The 22,290-nt window shown below is 46.8% G+C and overlaps 1 protein-coding gene and 1 long non-coding RNA gene across 15 annotated transcripts in view; both read left to right on the top strand.

The window, feature by feature from the left end:
- nav3 (neuron navigator 3) overlaps positions 1 to 22,290 on the top strand; it is a 195,271-nt gene that overhangs the window by 87,583 nt on the left and 85,398 nt on the right. For 3 of the 14 annotated variants that reach the window (XM_052056078.1, XM_052056080.1, XM_052056073.1), the window contains exon 1: positions 4,471 to 5,164. The exons of 3 other annotated variants lie outside the window; for them this stretch is intronic. In XM_052056078.1, the coding sequence (XP_051912038.1) occupies positions 4,907 to 5,164 (258 nt within the window). In that variant the 5' untranslated portion in view covers positions 4,471 to 4,906. Of the gene's footprint in view, positions 1 to 4,467; positions 5,165 to 22,290 lie in introns of those variants that run through there. 8 more of the 14 variants (XM_052056071.1, XM_052056068.1, XM_052056069.1 and 5 more) reach the window with 5 other exon arrangements.
- On the top strand, positions 13,899 to 18,398 carry LOC127594250 (uncharacterized). The gene is made up of 3 exons (XR_007960656.1): positions 13,899 to 14,028; positions 14,065 to 17,032; positions 17,063 to 18,398. It is a non-coding gene; the product is annotated as an uncharacterized LOC127594250 (long non-coding RNA).

The raw sequence follows: 22,290 nt of genomic DNA, 5'->3' as shown, positions 1-22,290 counted from the left end.
GGGGTGACGAGGGGAGACTCGCGGGGTGCCTATAACCGATTTCTCCAGGCCTTTTATAGCCCTGCGCCCACGCGCCAATGCCCGCCCACTGTCGCTGAAGTGTCAGCAGGCAGCATCCCAAACAATGGCCCCCGTCGGACCCTTGAAAGCCAGATTAACTCCCCTGACCCCGAGTGTTTGGGACTTGGCACGCTCGTGGCAGTCTGCCTGGGCACCGCACACGAACAGAAGACCTTAATTGGACAATGCGCGAGCGGCGCCGGGGGGTGGGGGAACAGCCGATTGAGGGGTGCGGGGGGAGTTGGCGTCGGTCGCCGCTCTCAGCCCTGTTTAGTTTTCATCAGACTGACGCGAGCAGGAGTTACAAGCTTCATGCTCTAAGCTCCCTGTTCTTTGTAAAAACACAGCCAGTAAAACGCAAACTGATGCTCAGTATTTTATTTTTTTTAACGTTTCCACTTACTTGCTTCGTTTTAGAATCCAATCTCAGAATGGAAGTAACAAACTAGATCCTCACATGGCCATTTGTCTGAAGGCAGCGAGCCAAATAGGAAGTAGGAAGGGATTAGGCAGTTGGCTTTCAAAGTCATTGTAACCCTTTAATCCGATTGCGGTCCCGGTTACAATCAAGTGGCCGCTGGGTCTGTGTCGAGGAAAACCGTCTATACCTGTACTTATGCGGACTATTGCGGCACGGAGTTGTGAGGTTTGGGACGTAAATCACTTGAAGTGCTCCAGTGAATCCACCAAGTTGAGAGCACAATGTCACGGCGCTCTTTTGCTCTAATTACAGATCCCTCGTTGTCGCGTTGGAGGGCCTTAAAGTGGACGCCTGATTTGCGTCGAGAATCCCAACAAGCCTCTTGTTAGTCTGTCAACAAAAAACATCCATCCATCCATTTTCCAAACCGCTTGATCCTCACTAGGGTCGCAGGGGGTGCTGGAGCCTATCCCAGCCGTCTTCGGGCAGTAGGCGGGGGACACCGTGAATCGGTTGCCAGCCAGTCACAGGGCACACAGAGACGAACCACCATCCACGCTCACACTCACACCTAGAGACAATTTAGAGTGTTCAATCAGCCTGCCACGCATGTTTTTGGAATGTGGGAGGAAACCGGAGCACCCGGAGAAAACCCACGCAGGCCTGGGGAGAACATGCAAACTCCACACAGGGAGGCCAGAGCTGGAATCGAACCCGGTACCTCTGCACTGTGAAGCCGACGTGCTAACCACTGGGCTACCGGGCCGCAAAAAACAAAAATGAGATTGTGCTACGCTGAAGGACAACAGAATGCGCCAAGAAATGGTTGACATCTGTGACGCAGCTTCTTTTATTCCAGCTGTTGCCTTATGTGCTGCGACTTGGCTTTTACATGTTTACAGGTGCAGCAGTCTGTAGGCGGGAGGGAGGGGGTGGGGGGGGGGTTTAAGGGTCGGGGTGCCGTTCGTCAACAGGATGCACAGCCGCCGGTTTGTGTCAGGACAGGAACTCCCACCGGTCGGCACTGTCTTGTCACGCACATACTCCACATCCTTGGACCTTTTCAGAAAGCCCCCAAATAGTTGCTCCGTGGGTCACCATATACAATTAGATGACTGCCCTCCCCCCCTATCCACCCCCACCAATTCCGCCTTCCTCTGCGTGCCTTTCTCCTCCTCCTCAATGTCGCATAAATCAAAACATAGCACGGATCCCCTCAAGCTGTTTTCTCTTGCAGTAAAGGACAGTCTTTCGGTTTCGGCTTCATGTTTACAGGGACCCTTAACAAGCCAGCAAACGTTCAAAGATAATGAGATGTTGCACAGTGAATGCACGCAGCTGTACGCAAAAATGCGTCCGCCGAATGGCGTGGCATCGTCCTCACATCTGGGCCTTTTGACACCATGCCAGCTTCCAGGGCTGAAGGCGCTATAGTTTTATTCTTTTTTTTTTCCTTAGCACGTCCCCTTTAATCAGATGGCGGCGTTAAAAAAGCTGACATTCGAAACGAGGCTCGGAGCTAATGAGGGCGAGTTCCGAGGAACCCCAGATGATCGCAATATGTGTTTATCAGATGCGCAAACAAACAAGCCGTCCCCGATTTACAGCCCGCGAGTTGGAGGTTAAAAGCCATGTGTGCCTTGCCCACACGTTGGAAATTTAATGAGGCTTAAGCTGCGTCGTTACTCCAGGGACGCACGGCTGAGGTTCAAATGATCTGCTCTTGTTGACAATTTACAGGCGTTTGCTGTTCTGGATGTATGATTTTTTGAGTCCTTGTTCAACTCTCTTGTCGTTGTTTGATGTGTGTTTAGTGCGCGGGTAGTTTACCGTGGCGAAGCCAAAGGTTGAGTGAGGTACTGGAATGCATGTGTGCGTGCGCGTGTGAATCCGAAACAGCAAGTGGCACGAGTCGATGAAAGCGAGGGCGGGGGGGGGGGGGGGGGGGGGGGGGGCGCCGTTTTGCGGCCTGTTTATTTTAACTTCCATGTTGTCCGACGTGCGGTTCGCTGATAGCATTCAGTGTTGACAGGCCCAGGTGGATGTATATCTATCTCCTCTCCCATAGGGGATGTGTTTAAGCACCGTGTGTGCCTATGCATGCTGGGAGGTCAGAAGGTGTTCGACCCCCCCCCCACCAATGCCCCCCCCCTCCCTCTTATCTCCAGCACCCTGGAGTGTTTGTTTTCACAGTCACAGTTCTGAAGTCACGTGACCCTGGGCGGTATCTTTCATTCAGACACCCCTCCCAGTTGTGCACACACACATCAACCGGTGCGGTATCGCGCCCCTGGCATGTGGAACAAATAATAAACCCGATATTGTTGATTCCAATATGACTGACTGGAAATCTGCTAATAGACACGATTTTTTTTTGTTTTTGCAGAACACTAAAAATAACACAAAAGACGATCCCGTTTTGGGAACCGCTGCCCCGTTCTTCAACTCACCTCATGAGTTTTGAAATGTAGTACTATGATTATGAAATATGCGCAACTCCTCATTTTGACATTTCAACAACGGCACAGTTGGCTGTGCCATTTTGTCGAAAATGTGGTCGGCCGGAGCGGCCGAGCACCAAGGCGCTGACTCTCCCTTTCACATTTTGCGTTGATAGAAGAAAATCTGAGATCTGCTTTGCCAGTGTTGACTTTGGATCTCTTCTCTGGTATTAAATAATGACAATCAGTGCTATGTTACCCAGCCGGCTTCTTGATCATGCGAGTATCTGGCCGCCTCTCAGCAACCGACATCTATTTTCCTGCGTCTAACGTGTGAGCGGGTTGTTTTTTTTAATCTCGTATCTTTGACAAAAACCCGTCTCACTGACCCGCCGAGATGGGAGCTCGTCAAAGGCGGCTTTCTAGACTGAGAAGTTGGACAGTGGCCAAGTCAGCCCCCCCCGATGCCTGCAGCACTGCAGGCAGCGGCACACAAAAAGCCAAAGTTGGACGCCTGCCACTCATTTACCTGCTGTCCTGTTGTTTTAGGCCTGTCACGATCGCCCCCGGAGCATGATTGGAAACACGTTGGAGCCGGTGCTACTCCGGGGTCCATGTTAGGGCCACTGAGTTTCCAAAGATTTCTCAATGGCAATGTGAATAGGATGCAGCGGGGTGTAAAGTCATTGTTTCACACTGTGCTGATTCCTAAGTAAGGTGACAAGTATGCCTTGTAGAGTGAGTTTTGCGAGTCCGTGCAACTAATGATGTGTGTGCCTTTTCTCGTCTCTTCCAGTTTATGACTCTTAGCTACAGTGCAGCGTTGAAAGGTTTGACTTTGCTGCGTCAGCAGGAACGTTTTACACTTTGGCTTGGGCATCCTTCTCTCTTGTCAGGCTACGATGGCAGCTTGTGATGGCAGTTCGGCCTCTGCGAGTTTAAAAAGGGGGATGCCACTTGTCCAAACCTGTTCCCAGTTGTGATTGCTTTGCGACGCAAGTTGCCGTCCTTGAATATGGTTTGGACATTTTTGGTTTTGTCGATTCGAGGGAAGCATCTTTTTGGAACTTGTTCTCACTTGAATTTCGTAGGATTTCTTTTCTGTGAGTCCAAATGCACTTTTCAACCGCTTACCCTGGAAGCAATTTTTTTTTCTAGTCTTAAGTTTTAAATGATCTCCCACTAAATTGTGGTTTATTTGAGTGAGTTTTACCGAATACCCAGCCGTTTGCTGTAACGCTTGTCACCGTTGGGTGACAGAGCTGAGATTCAAACCCTTAACCGTAGAACTGTGAGGCAGACGTTCCCAAGCACTTGTGCGCTGTGACAAACGGTTGATCATTGTGAAAACCGATACAGGAAGCAGAAATTAGAAAAGAATGTTCCTCGTGGATGTAGACGACGGCGTTCTCCGTTTTTCTTCTTTCGAGCCTTAATTTAGGCACAAGTGGGGACTGCTCCACATGCCGATGTCCAGTTATATTCAGGAAATTATACCCGCACAATAGACGCACACGAGCAAACCCGCTCTGTGAGGTCTCCTTAATCACCGTGTTGCAGAGCGCCGGTTCTCCCTACGAGGAGTTCGCGTCCCCTTGAACCGCGCCGGCCGAGTTTGTGGCGCGCTGGCCGACAGTGCGAGTGAGCGAGAGCGTGAGCGAGGGAGAAGGCGGCGAGGGGTGGAGAGTTGCTTGTGGGAGGAGAAGGAGGAGGGGAGTGAATTGGAGGAAGAAGGAGTCGTCGTCTCAGTTTCTGGATGTCCTGCTCGCTCTGGGGCTGCAGAGCGAGCGCAGTTGCTTTCCTCTCACTCGGAGAGGCAACTGCTCCTCTTTTTTTTTTTTTTTTAATTTTACTTAAACTTTTTCTTTTTTCCTTATTATTATTATTTTTTGTCAGTCCCTCCCCATCCAATCCGTTACTTTGATTTCCTGTCACGGGTGTCCAACTGTTTTATTATAGTTTTGGAAACTGAGGCAGGTATACCATGCCTGTAGTTGGCGTCGCCTCCAAGCTTAGGCAACCCTCCGCGGTGAAGCCGGTACACACCGCGCTCCCCATCCCAAGCGCCATCCGGGCCGCCGCCGCGTCACACGGCGGTTACATGGCCCGGCAACAGGAGCTCAAAGCTAGCGAGGGCGTCCCAGCGTTCTCCTGCCAGCTGTCAGTCAAGTCCGAATACCAGTCTGCGAGGACACCCGAGGGAAAGTCCAAAGCGGAAACTGAGGAGAGCAGGATCTGCAAGGTTGGTTTCACACTGTGAACATCACATCTTTTTCGTGTTTCTAACAAATCTCCACGGTGAAGACGTTTTTCATGTTGGGTCGAGCAGGTGCATGTGTAACTCTGGCACGCGGATTTAGTCATCCCGGTGATGCTGTTTGCCTTTGGTGGGGATGGGGATGGGGATGACCTCATCCTGATGCCCTGTCAGTATCTGGGTCATTTGCAGGAATCAGGTGCTACATTTAGTCAAGATCATTCGGATCACAGCAAAGGAATTGAACTGCTTTGTGGGAAGGAAGACTGTCATTTCCTAGTCTGGATATACTTTCTATGATCTGACATGGCCAAAGTTGACTCTGAAGTTACCTAAAAGTGGTGCAATAGACCCACAGAGAGTTTCCCCTGCCGCACACATCCTTGTTTTGCCTTGTCGGGCTGCAGCAGAAGAGGCGTGGTCACTTTTCAAAAATCCCCGCCAAGTTAGTTTCGGCAGTATTTTGTCACAAGCTGTCAGAGCACACGAACTGAAACGTGGGTCAGTCTGTCCGTCCGTCCGTCCATCTGTCCTCCTCTTCCTTTCAACGCTTTAAGACATCCGGGTAGCAAACAAAAGCAGCGGAGATTCCTCGTGACCGGGAGGAAATGCTGACCGGAGACATCAAAGCTTGGGTCGGCGCTCCCTGGCCCGCTTCTAAATCCTCACAGCATGGCTGTGACTGACTCTGAGCCTTTCAGAGTCAGTGTAAAATGAGAGGGGGCGGGGGGGGGGGGGTAGTGGGGGGGGGGGCTGACAAGATGCGTTTTAGCATTTAACTCATTCACTCCAAAGGACATTTTTAAACGCCTTTTCAGACTTGGTCCAGAATTGGCTGGTTCTGAATGAGTTAACTTAGTACTGAGAATAAAATTCACTTGCAGCTTATTCACATAACTCCCGATATCTCTTGTTTTTGTTATCGGAGGAACAGAATGTATTTCTACAGATTTGTTTGGCCATTCCATAGCCTGAACTGCAGCAAAACTGGTTTTGGTGAATTAGTCCAGTCAAGCTTGGAAAAATTATTGTTGGAATCCCTGAGTTGCATTGTGGTTCAATTAATGGTTGTAAGGAAGTGGTGCTTAATTGTGTTTTATGTTGTCCTTCAAAAACTGTAATCCCCATTTTTCACATTTTTTCATTTATTTTTTCCGCTGGTGTGCTGATGTTTGTTTGCAGAAGTCTGTGGCAGGTCACAGGCTGTCTTTTACGAATTCAAGGAAGTAATTTTTAAGATGCACTCTTCTCCCCTCTGTTTGGATTCGTTGCGTTTCGTAGATACCGTTTAAAAAAAAAAAAAAAAGAAATTGCGGCAATGTCGTACGGCAATGTTGGCTTCAGGAAGAGGTGCACCGGAACCAAGCGCAAGGTCGCCTATCAGCTCATCTAAGTGGGATGCAATTAAATTGTCAGATGAGATTCTTTGTTTTCTGGGCACCGTTCAAACTTGAGCTCATGTCAACGGGATGATGTCATCCTTGCGTGTTGAGTGACAGCTCTACCCTTCCGATTCCATAAGTGTCTTCAGGTGGGTGTTTATTAACTCATTCAGGACCAGCCAATTCTGGACCAAGTCTGAAAAGACGTTTAAAAACGTCTTTGGGAGTGAATGAGTTAAATGCAAGAATGTATTTGTTTTTTTTGGGGGGGGGGGGGTTCCCCTGCTTTGATGGGTTCTACAGCCCATTTAGGCAGCCAACCAGATGGGCCTGAATTACTCTGTAGACCTGTTAGCATATATATATATTTTTTATACATCACCTGTATTCTTTGGATACTTCCCCAAAACCCCCCCCTCGTCTGAGTTTTACCTGTCAGACGCTCCAGGATGAAGAAGATGAGAACAAGGGCCGACGTTGGCTCCTACTGGCGTATTCTCCTTTCTGACAGCTCAAATTAGCCTCTCGCCTCTGGCGCTTGCGCGATGACGAGCCGGAATGAAGAGCGCATCTGAGTTGACTGGGCTTTAATGGAGTGTCAGTGCCACCTCCCCGTCATAAGGGGTCTGATTTTGCGCATCAAGGTTTTTTTCTGCTGTCAGAAGTAATCCAACCATTTAATCAATGTGTAGTTAGTTTTTTTTTTCTTAAGGTAAGCAAAGTCTTTTCAACTATCTTTTCCCGGTGAGCGCGTCTTTCACCGCGGATGCCAGCTCCTTGCGTACGGCAGCCAAAGGTTTTCCGTTTGGCATCGACTGTTATCCTGGAACGGCTCTTGTAAGCCTCGAGTACAAAAAGTATGTTCGGAAGTGCAAGTGCCAGATGCACTCACCCACTCACTTCAAAGCTTCCTGTTGATATCGCTCATGCTCCCAAGGGTGACGAGGATAAACAAAGTCTGCTGTCTCACTTCTCGATGCAGCAGACGATTGTGCTCGCTGACTCTGGATTTCTGGGAAGAAGGCAGGTAATATTGTTAAACGTGACAGAGTGGGTCACATATAAACACCCTCCTCCCCAGACCTCTTTTTCTTGAGTACCCTCCAAAAGTCTTGAACTTCTTGCACACTGTTTAATACACATGAAATATGACTTCAATGTCTGGTAAACTATAAACCAGACCCAGAACTGTATGTATTCCGCAGCGAGTCCGTGATTTTTGTCACACTTACTCTCACCAGACCGGCAATTAGATGTTCATATCGCCCAGCTGATAAATCTCTCAATCCAAACCCTGCAGCCAAGTCAGGAATTTGTTTAGGCAACGTCCGAAAATGAATTCCTTCCGCCCCCGATGTGTATTTATGAGCCCCCATAGGGATGCTTTAAGTATCTGCATATGCCGTTGTGAGTATATCCGGGAAGTATTCAATTGATGCATATGGATTAGCGTGAAGACATTTTGAACGGTAGTTGAAGCGACAGGCGACATATTAATGTTGCGAGAGAGAACAACCAGTGAGAGATTTATCGAGTCGATCGTGCCAACATTCAATGCATAGTCTTCTGTTTTAGTGGTTCTGACACTGCTGAAATAACAGAGGCAAGCCAGAGGGTGGGGTGGGGTGGGGGACTTCATATGTCACGGGTGGTCTGTGATGGTAACTGTATCTGGAACACAAATCACGGAGGAGTCTGCCCCGCTCTGGTCGGACGTCGAGATTAGCGAAGGAGTGACACGCTTCAAAACATCTGCGTTGTGTTCGGCCAATCAGAGAGCACGTGTGAACAGAGGACGCACGAGTTTAAAAAAGGGGTGGGGGTGGGGAAATATTGGTCAAAATAACGTCCTTTCCAATGCTTTTAACGACCATCTTAAGGACGGATTTCCCTGCCGCGTGTGGAGACCTCGGTGTTTAAATCTCGAGTGAGAACACACACACGGTTGTTTGCAGTCGAGCTACACCGGTTAAGAACACCCTCCCTGCAGATGAATTACCGTATTTTCCACACTAAAAGGTGCACTGGATTATGAGGCGCACCTTCAATGAATGGCCTATTTTATCATTTTTGTTGGACACACCGCATTATGACACACAATCTACAATGCATCCACGAGATGGAGCTACGCTCAAGGAAATGCCAACAGAACACTACACCCTGATTTATATAGCAACACGGTTCACTAAACCAACAGCAAGTTCTAACATCGACTCCTGCACGTTGAACTCTCTTGCCGCCGCTCTATTTCCGTGTTTAACCGCGTAACCCGATCGCCTTAAGTTGGAACTCTACGTTGTAAGCATGTCTCGAGCAAGGAGAGGGCTGACATATTACCGTAATGACTGTGAGCATTGAACTCATTCAGTACTAGCCGATTCTAGACCAAGTCTGAAAAGACGTTTAAAAACGTCTTCGGGAGTCAATGAGTTCAGAAAATGGAAGGCTTTTAGGTGCGGCTTTTAGTGCGGAAAATACGTTCAGACAAAAAGCTCGCCGTCAAAGCCGAGCATTTCTAGGGGAAAAAAACAAAAATCCTTGCACTTGTATTTATCGGGGGGTGCTTGATGTGGTTAAAAGTCTCTTCATTAAGGACACCCAGGCTAAGCTGGCTCGCACCACCTCGTCATGCATTTCCGTGGCCTGAGGCTCCATCGTACAATAAATAACTTGGAGATTAAAGCGAAGGCGAAGCTCCCCGCTGGCCTGTTGTGAGGTTTAGCTCTGATGTTTGCGGCCTGGAAATTTTTTTTTTTAAAACGGCGCCGATTGGACGCGGAAGGGACGGATGGTTCCTGGATGTCCGACCCCAACTGACATACAGTAACACCCTGGACACACACACACACACACACACACAGATTCTACTAGTTTGAAGGCAGGCTTGATTATAAGTGTGGTTGGGAATCACTGATGTCAAGGAATTGCACCTTCTACCTCTCGATACTGATTGAACAAGAAGCAAAATCGATACCATACATTGGGGCATGATCATTCCTTTCTCGACCCCTCCTTTTTTTTCACCATACCCCACCACTTCTTTTTTTTCCACTCTTGTCTCCCGCAGTCTTTCCGAATTCCAGGATTCCTTCCCATTTTTTCTTCTTCTTTTCTTCCTCTGCAAACAGGAGCCTCACTTCATTTCCACTCCCTGATATTTTCCTGTACCTGTACGCTGAAGTTTGTCATACATTCCCTCACGCCTCCTAACCGATTGCCCTTCCGCCGTCAAACCTGTTCTCTTTGTCCCTCCCGGGGTTCCGATCGTGAGTGGCCCGCAAGCGGGCTAAACGCGCACCTGGCCCAGTTCTGTCAGTCCAGCTGTCAGCCGTTTTCTGTTGAACGAGCGCGTCACCTTTTTGCCGTCATAGCCCTTTCCGGTTTATCCTGTTTCTAATCTATCGGCGCATTGTGTGGAGTCGCGAAGCGTGCCATAACACATGCTTACAAAGGCAGTGCGTGTATATGTGTGTGTGGTTTTTAGGTATGCACGGAGAATGGCTGCTGGTGTTTTGAATTAGGCCAGAGCTGCGGCTGCGGTATTGACTCGCTGCTTTACGTACCGCAGCGGTGGTAGGTCATTCGCCATCGACACAATTACTGCGTTCCTTTCACACTTCGGACATTTAGAGGCAACCGGTTCCTCTCATGAAAGCGCCAAATTCGCTTCTGGTCATAAAAAACGAAGGAGGGGGGGGAACTGGCAGAATAGCATTCGCCACAAAGCAGTGAAAGAAAAACAAAAGCAAAAGGTGACTAAGTGGTTCTTTTAAAAGAAGTTCCTTCCCGGATGAATTAAATGTGGAGTCTACGCCGCCGCTCTGCTCCAGAAATCGCACTTTGCACTGTTTCGCCTGCAGGTAGTTGCTCGCGCTTGCACGGACGGTGAACATTTAGCAATTTTCAGTCCATAAGGCGAGCGCCGGAAAGTTTCAGGAAAGCTTCATCTCCGTCTGTGAGGTCAAACATTTACAACTGCAGCTGCCGGGTGTTTGCAGCGGTTTCATTGCGCGTCGCCGTTTGCTGGTCCTCTGGGTCCGTTTGAAGGTTTTTAACTGTCGTGGAGTTTCTGACCAAGAAATGGAACGCAAAAGCCGCTCTCACGTGCAGATGTTTGGATGCAAAGCCGGCTGTGGTGGCTTAGCGGGTGGCGGTTTGTTTCCGCGCCCTCCCTTGGCAGGGGCTTTTATACTGAGCTTAACTGAACAATTTTTTTCTTCTTTTTCTCCTTTTCAAATGTGACTTTTGGACACATCATCACTCCCAACCAACAAATACGATCCTAATACTTGAACTTTTTTTTTTTTTGTCAATCCAAGGTTGTCATCTTTTTATATTATGTTTTATGCACATGTTACTTCTGTCTGGCTCATGTAAAAACTCGACTCGGTCGTGCATTTTGAGACCCAAAAGAAATATCCATACAACCCTGTGTTGGATTCCCCTTGGTAAAGTCGCCGTACAAAAGCACGAGAAAACATTCATACAAATATTTGTGGTAGTACTCACGTCTTTGTTTATTATCAGATTCCGATTTATTGGCCACATTGACCCCGAATCCACAGGCCAGTCCTGTCCTTGTCTTTTTTTTTTGTATGGAACTTCATCCAGTGGTCTTGCTGTTATGAAACAACAACAAAGAAAATGGCGTTCCATTGAAGTTAGTACAGCCGTCTGAGATCAGAAAACACATCAATCTTGACTTCGGCATCTTCTTGGGTGGTTGAAATCGTGTCCCAGTGAGTGGTTATGGTTTGTAAATTTGCAAGTGTAACTTTGTTAGTTTAGTCTCCTGAACTGGGGGGACAAGCATGAATCTGAATGGGGGGGGGGGGTGGAGAACCACATGATAGATTCCAGGCATAAATATAGAGTGTAAGTTTGTCCATGGCGGCCCGGTGGTCCAGTGGTTAGCGCGTCGACCTCACAGTGCAGAGGTATAGCTCCGGCCTCCCTTTGTGGAGTTTGCATGTTCTCCCTGGGCCTGCTTTGGTTTTCTACGGGTACTCCGGTTTCCTCCCACGTTCCAAAAACATGCACGACACTCTAAATTGTCCCTCGGTGTGAGTGTGAGCGCGGATGGTTGTCTTGTCTCTGTGTGCCCTGCGATTGGCTGGCAACCAGTTCAGGGTGTCGCCTGCCTACTGCCTGAAAAAGCTGGGATAGGATCCAGCACCCCCCGCAACCCTTGTAAGGATAAAGCGGATCGGAAAATGAATGAATGAATGAACTTTGTCCATACCATATCTTGTATCAAACCACAATACCATATTCCATTGGGGAAAAAAATTCAATATGGTTATATTGCTTCCTCTGCTCTTCCAGTGCATTAACCTTGCCCATAAAGTCTGTTAACATTATCGGATGAACTGCCAGCCCTTGACGGTCTCTCCGGAGCTTGGATGGTTCCTCCCTCCTCCCCTTAAGCACCCCAAATGGCCAACAAAGCTCTGCTGTTTTGGCCACGGCACGGTTTCTCACAGGATTTGTCTCGTGACGCACTAACACCGACGCGGAATTTGGCTTTCTTCGCCGGCTCATATTGTTGCGTTATTGCCACATAAAGGCCACGCGTTTGCTTTTAACAGCCACGTATTTTTGTCGGTGCATCCTGTGAGGCATTCTGGAGCCCCGTTTCATTTTTCTCTTCCAACCTGTTGGCCTTGTCGTCGAAGGCTTTGTGCCGTTCCATACTTCCACCCACGTCCTAGCCGCGCAGAAGTCTGCAAATCATTTATACCACTCGGGCTATAAATCTCCCTGCTGTCTTGTAAAATATTTCTGGCATATTTAAAGGCGTATCAGTGCTGAAGGAGAGATGAATTGGCTCCGTTTTTGGAAGGCCAGTGCCTCTGTAATAGATTCAACGTTTACGTTCGCGGTGGTCCAGAAACCTTGGGGACATTAGCATACTTTTCCCCTTCTAATAGGTTAATGGGAGCAGAGTTAACGTGAAGACACTAAGAACTTGACGACAAGAGTTTCCTTGTATCTCCCCGGATTCAGATGCTGACTGCCCCCCTCATACCCCCCCCCCCCCACCAATAGCTTGTCCAAATCAAGTCAGCTGCCCACAGATGAAACCAAAGAGGCCTTTGTATCACTTGGCGCGGACGTTTTCAAGAAGTACTCTCAAATATGAAACGCTACGATCATATGATGCACATCAGTTTTAGTTTTTTTTATTTTGTTCAATAGTCAGTCTACTCGATTGGAAATTTGATTTCAAGACATTTCAACAATGATCCAGAGCCTAAACACCTTCTATTCCAGGGGTGTCAAACTTATTTTACATTGTGGGCCACACACGGCCTTGGTAGAAGTCAAGTGGGCCGGGCCATTAAAATTATACCATACTCTGCTAAAAATAAGCAAAATGTCATGTCTTTCCTTTGTTTTGGTAGAATAAAGCAAAAGAACATTCGGAAAATGTTGAAATTTAATGAACATATCTTTTACAAAACATTTGACAAATTGACTGGACTCTCTGTTTCAATTGGCTGTCTAAATCTGCTGATAGGTCTGAAATCCTCTCTGGTATAGTATTCCTCGTCAGGCTAATATTGGCAAAAACTTGTTGCTTCCCGGGACATACGAGTTCAGCCGCCTTCATCATGCATCGTTTAACAAAGTCAGTGTCGAAATACGGCTATGATGCTAATGCTATTTCGCTAGCAGACTCAGACTGCTGCTGTTGTCTTCTACTCTGATCAGAACAATGTTGTCTTCTGCTCTGATCAGAACAGTGTTCTCCCTCTCGGATGATCCATCAATTGCAGCTTATTAAAAGTTTTCATTCCATGTCTTTTATGTTTCTCACTTTTAAATGATCCTGCGACCCAGACGGACCTCCTTGGAGGCCAGTTCTGGCCCACAGGCCGTATGTTTGACACCAATGTTCTAGATCATCCATCAAACCGTTTATTGGACAAATCTATCTTGTTCAGGGTCACCGGTACTTACTACGAGCCAATTGTATGCTATGTGACCCACTACACTACCAATGGCACTTCTAGTCTAGTCTTGTGTTGTCATGCACACAGTTGAAGAGTTGAGGGAAGATGCGGCCGACTTTTTCATACCCTCATTTGTTTGTTCTGTTGTCCTCAATGTCGACGGCAGACTGGTACACCCCTGCGGGATACTCTTGAAAGTAGTAGCAAGAAAGCTGCTTCTTTAATCATTTAGTCCCCGTGCATTGGTTGGAGTTAACTTGCCGCCCGATTGAAAGCAGATGCAGGCACCTCATTCAGGTTTTGAGCCGTAATCGCCCCTCAGCCTCTGGCTGCCTCCTTTTCGCCTTGTGGTGGGGAAACGCTCAATGTAAGCTCGGGGGAGGGGGTGGAGGTTAACCGGGGGGAAGGAAATCAAAAGTGCTCGGAAGGAAAACGTTTTGCATCTCGCTGGAGTGGGGGAAATCGTAATAGTGGTGTCAGTGGCATTAGGTGCCGAAATATTTCTCGGTAGGTTCCAGTCGTCAAAGTGTGAAGTGCATGCCAGCAGAAAGAAAGGAAGTGAACTGAGGGTGGGGTCCTATAATCCATGCCAAGTTCGTCCTGCATGATTGCGAGTTGGATGGAGTCTCAACCAGGTGATGGATTAGGGAATTCCTCACAGCTTTGTATCATGAACAAACTACGCGAAAAAAACTTGAAGTGTTTTAGCCGCGGCTTATTGCAAACTTTTGACCAACACTCGCAGCGTTGAGTCAACCGCCTATTCATCACCGGAGATGTGTGAGTAGATTTCTAAAAATATGAAAAGGCACACAACCAACGTTGCCTCTTCTTCCCTTCACTCGTCCGGCAAACGAGGTTGGCTGCTACTTATTTCCGCGAGCCTGACAGAGTCCATTAGTCTTTGGGTGGGAAGGCTTTGAGTTACAGTGTCTAGGGGGTACGAATCCTTTTTGGCACAGGCAGCAAGAGCAGCGTTACTGTTACACAATAGGCCAGACCGCAAAGGAGGAGGAGCAGGAAAGAGAGGGAGTTACCCTTGGACTACGAGTCTTAGAAGTGTGGGAAAGATGAAATGCCTCACTTGGCCAGTCAGCTCCAATACTAACAGATGCCAAAAGGAAGACCTGCTTCCAAACGTTCCATTCCCAGCCAGTTATTTCTGCATCACACCTCTGTCTGTACGAGTCCATCCAAGGTAGAGTAACTCGAAATCGACTGTGGCCAACCGGCGGACTCGCTTCCTCTGCCCTGTCCTTCGAGATGTTGGGACTTTACCTGGCCACCGCTCGCACTGCTGCTCATGGGACTCGCAGACCATTTCCCGGTCGATCCCATAAATCATTTCCCAGGTACACTCTTGAGAGAGGAAGAACGGGTCGAAAGGTCCGTTCCCACAGCTCACAAACCTCCGCACATTGACGGAAATCTAGAGAACGCTGGCGGTGGCCACACACCTTACTTTTCGCTTCTCAAAAAGTAGCTTGCCGGAATGCAAAGTATTGTTCCTTGAAAGTAGCCATTTTGGAAATGTTTAGAATCAAAACCCTAATCGAGAGGAATCAATAAGCGGACTGACCAATGATTCCAAAGATTCGAATGACTTGGACCCAGTCCTCAAAAGAACTGGATTTCAATCTCCATCCCGATCTGCATTGTTATTGAGTCACGTTTTCCCTCGGCGGGTCATTACGACAGTGAAACCGAAATTGTTTTAATCATCTCTTCGCACAACTTGTGCACAACTAATTGATGGATTACAAATCACTCAAGTCAACTATTTGTTCAATTAGGTTGAAAGTTTTTTGGGGTTTTTTTTTTCGAGACAACGGTCTTTTTAGGGGAAGTTTCTCTTCAACTCTTACCTGGCTGACAGTTTCGGCTGTCACTTCAGCCTTCATCGGAGCTGTCAGCGCTTCCTTGCGACGTGCCTTAAAAACAGCTATTTGTCGTCTGTTCCATTGTTGTTGAAATGATTGCAAAATCGCAACGTCATTTCTTATAGGTGACAATTTGGCATTTCAGTACAGATTTTAACGATGTAAGTTGACACGCATGATTTTCTGTCGCGGGCCGCATAAAACCATGTGGTGGGCCGGATCTGGCCCCCGGGCCTTGACTTTGACACGTGCTGTATACTGTGCCTGAGCAACAGACAGACGTGAAAGCAATACATTGATGGGTCATGTTCCTCATTATTTTGAGTTTAGCATCGGATGACAGATCAATGCGAAAAAGGAAAAGGGAACATTTTAGCCTTTCTGAGTCACTCGTTTATAAAAGGTGACAGAATAGCGGATCCATTTTCCATCGCTGTCCTCAATTCTTCCCAGCTGAAGCAGCGGTTATGGCTCATTTACCGCGTTTGGTCTGTCCTCAGCACTGGACACTTTGGCCCAGTATTCTGGCCCCGGGAGCGTAAGCCACTCAATGTTTTACTTGGAAGTGTCAACGGGTCCGGCGAGCGTTGGCATCCGTGTGAAGTGGTGTGCTAACTTAGTAAAAGTTGGACGGCCGGCCCGAAGGTGACACGTGTGGTTCTTTCAAGTGCCCGACCGGGCACAGAGGCTGCATCCCATCCGAATGTCAGGAGAGCTGTAATTACGCAGAGTTCTGTTTAAATATTTGCTCATATTTATTGATGTTGATTGACACGTGGAATTACGGCTCTTTTCGTCAGCACCGGTGAATTAAATCTAGCTTCCATCTGCCCCCTGCCCCTTTTTTTGCAAGCAAAGACAGCCGCGCACATTCCTGTATTGTCCTTCTCCAGAAAATGTTTGCTCACTACTTATCGTTGACATCAGTCAGCTGCTTGGAAACTCGATTCAGCCACACAAATACTGCACACGACGTCTGTCAGCGATCGACATTGCGTCTTGAGTTTACTCGGAACGCCTCTGCTTTGCGTCTCTGGGTGTACAGATTCACTTTGAAGCGCAACGATTTTTCGGCGCCATATTTGTAGAATATACAGTTAAACAACATATCTTCCAAGTGCGCAATAAAGCTATTATTTAGAATATAAACACTCTGCTAAATCGGCCCCCGCAGGTGTTGAACTGGGCCCTCGTAAAACTGGAGGCCGGGATTTTAATTTCCCCCACATGGACTCAAATTTTAGTGGGTCATTCCATCGTAGGTTTCTCGGTGGGAGGTCACAACGTCCAACGTTGTGGTCTTAATGACGCATACAAAAAGCAAAGTCGCGGAGGGAGCGGGTGGGGCGTGAAATATTAGGAACGTTCAATGAAATCTATACAGCGAGGGCAGACCGCAGTGTACCACATTACCGAAAGAATGAGCATCAGGGCATGACTAAATACAACATTGGAGATCTGGCTCCACTCACACTCTGTCAAACTTATTTTTGTTGCGGGCCACATTGTAGTTCCCTTGGAGAGGGCCGTTATGAATTTTGGGAAACCATATCACTGTTTATTAATCACCTACACATATTACATACACAGCGCACAACAAATGGATGGTTAACTAGTTTTAAAATCAGACCTCAAGTATAAGTCTGTTCTAAGTCTGAGTATAAGACCTCAAGTCTGTTATTGTGGATGACATATGACTATTTGAAATTTGGGTTTAGGCTTTAGCAAGCATCATGGAACTTGACATGTTTGATTTGCTTTTGCGGGCCCCATAAAATGATGTGGACGGCCAGATCTGGCCCCCGGGCCTCGGCTTTGACACTTGTTCTGTAGAGTGTCCCAATGTATGTTCTGCAGATGTTGCTAAATCCTCTTTTGTATCTATTAAAACACATTCAGTGTGTATCATTAACTCATTCACTCCCAAAGACGTTTTTAAACGTCTTTTCAGACTTGATCTAGAATTGGCCCGTACTGAATGAGTTAAAAGAAAAAAAAATCAAAGCGTCTACAGTATGTGCAGAACAAAAAAATGAATTTGAAGATTGATGATCATTGACAGTTTTCTACATGGTGATTTTTTTTTTCTTCTCAAGACTGTTTCTCATGTGTGTACAAAATGTCGAATCCCAGAGCCCGGGCGGGATACAGGTCATGCCGACTTAAGTTTCAATGTAGAATAATGAAGAGCAGTGCGGTTTCGAGCCAGATGCGGTGCCATGGCAACCCCGCATCAGGACCAGCCTGGACAGAAAGACTTGACTGATTGACAAATCAATGTTTTGCCACTCTCATAACAATCACTACCTACTGACTACAATAAGTAACTAGCGGTTTGGACATAGTAATGTTTTTGATTACTCTTTACTGATGTGTTTATAAAAAAAAAAGGGGCGGGGGGAGGGGGAACATTATTTTCTCAAGATGGCCAATAATAGCACTCGATGTACTTTTCTCTCACGCGATGATCAGCTTCCAACTCCGCCAAGTCATCAATCAGGAAAGTTAATGCAGCCCCCAACCCCCCCACCCTCTCATCCCGATTATCGATGGGATGTGTTTTTTATTGGGGGGGTGGGTGCAGCGGGTTCGATTCAGCTGCGACCATAATCGTCTCAGTGGTCAGCAGTTAAAGTGCCGTGAAGGGCCTGTTGGCTTTCCAGCGGGGAGGAATCAACTTGTTTAACTTGGCTCTCCCCACCAGAACGGATTGACATTGCAGTTCAATTCTGTGGGCTTGCAGACCAGTTTTTTTTTTTTTATTGTCACTGCGAGTAACGAGCAAAATAGCAACGTCTTGATACCAGACTCTACTTTTCCATATTAACGAAATCGATGAAATTTTTACTTTTAGCTCCCGTTTGGAAAAGGCCTCGACACCACAGAACAATTACGATAAACTCTGTTGGCAAAAATCTACAAAGTTGTGTGACTTTGTTGCCGCGTCTTGATTTTTATCTCACGCCTGGAAGCTTCACAGGACACCTTTTAGTGGCTTTGGCTCTGCTTTTGAGGTCATGGGGGGCGTGGTGGTGGGTCGGGGGCTCATCTGGACATCTCGACACACGCAACTCACAGCAGCAGTCTGTTCCTTTTTTGCACGAGGCAGATTAGACGAAAAGATAGCATGCTCCGCAAATTCGGAACACACCGAGATAGCTGCCATTGCTTTATTGCTGACAGACTGCTAACGCTTGCAAAAAAAAAGGGGGGGGGTAAAATTAGTAAGAATTTAATGTTATTTAATTTTTCCCCGTGGTCACATTTTAATGCTACTTTTTGCATTCGTAATGGAAAGAAATGTGGCTGTGGCTTGAAAAGAGAACAATTTAAGAGGCTGCTGTGTGATTTGTAGTTGTCAATGGAGTGTGTGTGTGTGTGTCTGCTGGAGCCTTCTGCTTTCAAGAAAAAAAAAATAGGCGCTGGGATGCAACTTAAGTTTATGGGCTTCGATTCTCCATCCGCAACTCTCAGAAGACACTCAAAGTGTTTCTGAGAAGACGTCTGGAGGTAGATTTCCAGTGCGACCGGCGCGCAGTTGGAGGACATCAAAAGTGCACGAAAGGAGATACGCCACCGATGGCAAAAAGCAGTGGCGTCATGACAGATGTGAAATGAGATCTATCTCCCACGGTGTCATTTTAGACACGTCGTGGAGTGTGCGCGGAACAAACAAGGTGGACGTCAAAGTCGTCATCGGCACTCGGGAGTCTTTGTCGGTGAGGACGTGAAGATTTTGACACCCGCCTCTTGGGCCGCCTCCCCTTGAAGTTCTCTCAGGTGGACGACTCGGGTTGCTCGCCGTGCCACCTGCGCTGTCGTTACAAAGGCCCCCCCCCGTCAAAGCAAAGGAGGCATCCAGTAGCTGTCAGGCTGCCTCTCGTGCACCCCCCGCCCCCCTTTGCTTTTGATATGTGCGCTGTCGACCGCATCGCCGTGGACGTTGACATCACTCGTAAACGTTCCTTTCGCTTTCACACGACAAACCGAAATAAACAAAGAAAACAGAAGGCTGCCATTGTCGGGGTTGAATGCGAATAAAGTACAATTTCCTCATCTCGGGTGCAGGATGTGGCTTTTTTTTTTTTTTTTTTTGGGCTTGGCCGCAATCCGTCGAGGTTTCATTTTGAGACCTTCGGGAATTTCTGATGATCTGGAATGACATTGGAGAAAAGTCGAGGTCTTTTGCCATGAATTGATGTTCTGGTTTAATTTGATCGACTAAACATGACGCCTCAACAAGTTTCTCTTGATGTTTTTTTTTAAGATTTTGAGTGGATTTATGGAGAAGAAGGGATGCGCCAACTCTGTGGGGATGTGGCTTTTGAAAAAGGCTTATTATCTTTTCTGATTTGACTTATCTAAGACCCATATTTGTGACATATGGGCTGAACGACAAACATTTAGTTTTTTTCTTTAGGATGACATAATCAAAAAACAAATCAAAGTCAATGAATCAAGAACATCAATACCATTTTTTTCAGCCCAGTACAGCAGTCTACAACTTATACCACGGGCCAGTTTTACAATAGTAAATTTTGACAGACAAGCATAGAAACAAATCCAAACAAACCTTTCATGCACCCTGTAACCTGATAACTTGATAATCTGTCCACTGTAGTAACCGCCGTCCTTGAAAGGAATAAATAATATATGACACAAAAAGTTTGTGATTTTCACGTAAAATCTGTTTTGCACATGAACCCCGCTGATTTGGAATTCCATCCGAGAAAGGAAGGGTTATTTGAGGTCAAATATTGTGAAATGTCAACAATACACAACTGTTGTCCAAATGTTCCTCTAGAGCAGGCATGTCCAAAGTCCGGCCCGCGGGCCAAATCCGGCCCGCGGTCGAATTTCATCCGGCCCTCGGCCCCTGTCATAAAATCAGTGCCGTCTGGCCCGCAGGTTGGGCGCAATGGAACACGTGTTGCATTGACTGAGGTCTCGTAGACTGGTTAGTGACGTTTCATAGAGTACTGCTTCCCTCTAGTGGCTAAATGAGTAATAGCATTCACTAAATGAGTAATCGCATTTAGACACGAGAGGGCATCACTCACGAGTTAACAAGACATCACTCCGTGTTTATATTGACTGATATGTCATATTTCAAATGATCCTTGCAGTTGTGGATATGTGTATTGCTTGTTAATTTCCCTGTTGTTCGAGTCAAAGGTTTTGTGACTATTGAAAAGTCATGGTGATACATTTTATGTTTCAAATCAATCAATTTGCGCTCAGGAGACTTCTGTTTAAGAAAAAGTCAAGTGAATAAGCAGTTGCATGTGATATACCTGTTTCAAATGAACCAAAAGAAATTCTTAAGATTGTTGAAATTAAAATAAAAATGGAAATGTGAAACAGACTGGCTTACTAAAATTTGTTGAACAATATTGTTGTTCAATGTAAAGAATGTTAGCCAAGGTCGGCCCCCCGACATTTTACCACATAAAATCTGGCCCCCTTGGCAAAAAGTTTGGACACCCCTGCTCTAGAGCGAGGCATTTCGTCGACGGGTAGTAGAAACCCGTTCGGGATCGTGATCCGTCTCGGCGAAATATCTGCAATCCATTAGCGGGCCTGCGCAGTGATCGAACATAAACACAACTCTTATCTCCGTTCACGCACACACAGATGCGCATTCACTGAGAGCTGCCATTTACAGTATCTCTGCTCAGCTCTGTCCCATCTCCCGGAGCGAGAAAGCAGGAAGCAAATCATGATTGCCAGACTGGTTTAAAAGGAGATAAGATAAGAAAAACATAAAACACCCACTAAACCACAGGTGTCAAAGTCAAAGCCCGGGGGCCAGATCTGGCCCACTGCACCATTTTAGGTGGTCCGCAAAAGCAAATCAAGCATGTCAAGTTCCATGATGCTTGCTAAAGTCTGAGCCAAAATTTTAAATGGTCATATGTAATCCATAATAACTGGCATTATTCTTGACGTTTGATTTTAAAACTAGTTATTCATCAACGTTGTACTGTATGTAAAATGTATATGAAACATTAATATAGTTTGCCAAAATTCATAACGGCCTTCCAAGGGAAACCGTAACCACAATGTGGCCCGCGAAAAAACTTGTCACAGGCCAGATTTTAGTTTCCCTTGGAGGGGCGTTATGACTGAAACCGTATGAAGAAGTCAAGGATAACGGTTTATTCACCTATTATGGAAGTTACTGGAATGAGGGGTTCGGTCTCAAGAAAATGCTTCCGGTGTCACTGTTATTCATTACAAATGAGAATTGGAAATTTTGGTGGAGATTTTAGCAAGCATCATGAAAGTTGACATCTGTGATTTGCAGGCGACAGAAAATGATGTGACGGGCCAGATCTGGCCCACGGGCCTACGCTTTGATAGCAGTGTTGTCAGCTTTCAATATAGGACTACATATCACCGTGAAGAACTTCTTCATCTCTTTCGCCCTACGTGGGCCTTCAAAAAAAAACAGAAAAGGGAGGAGGAAGATGTCGCTCGAGGGAGAAGAAGCAGTTGACACGCGTTGGGAGTTCATGAGAACGGAAAAGCCAGTCGGGGAGAGGATGGGCAAAGATCAGATCATTAACCATCCACTGAGTTCTATTGCGCGTTGGCCCTGTGCCCGACCATATCAAACAACATCAGAAAAACGGATCCATTTTTCCTCACGATGTGGTTTGAAACCTTATAATTTCCCGGATTCTCCATCACATGGTCACATGACAAAGGATGTGAGATACAGAGCGCCTTTGCAGTTTTCTTCATTTTTCTCAAATTAAAAGTTTCCTGTTTTTGGATCAAGGCGCCGGCAATGACTGCACATCTGCTTTCATTTCCTGCTCGACTCAGACTGATAGAAACGACTATTCTCCCGGCCCTCAGGAAGGAAGCATCGGGGCGGATATTGAGAG

Source organism: Hippocampus zosterae, chromosome 21, assembly GCF_025434085.1.
Source record: "Hippocampus zosterae strain Florida chromosome 21, ASM2543408v3, whole genome shotgun sequence".
In the NCBI taxonomy this organism is placed as follows: domain Eukaryota; kingdom Metazoa; phylum Chordata; class Actinopteri; order Syngnathiformes; family Syngnathidae; genus Hippocampus; species Hippocampus zosterae.
This window is presented reverse-complemented; position numbering and strand designations above follow the sequence as displayed.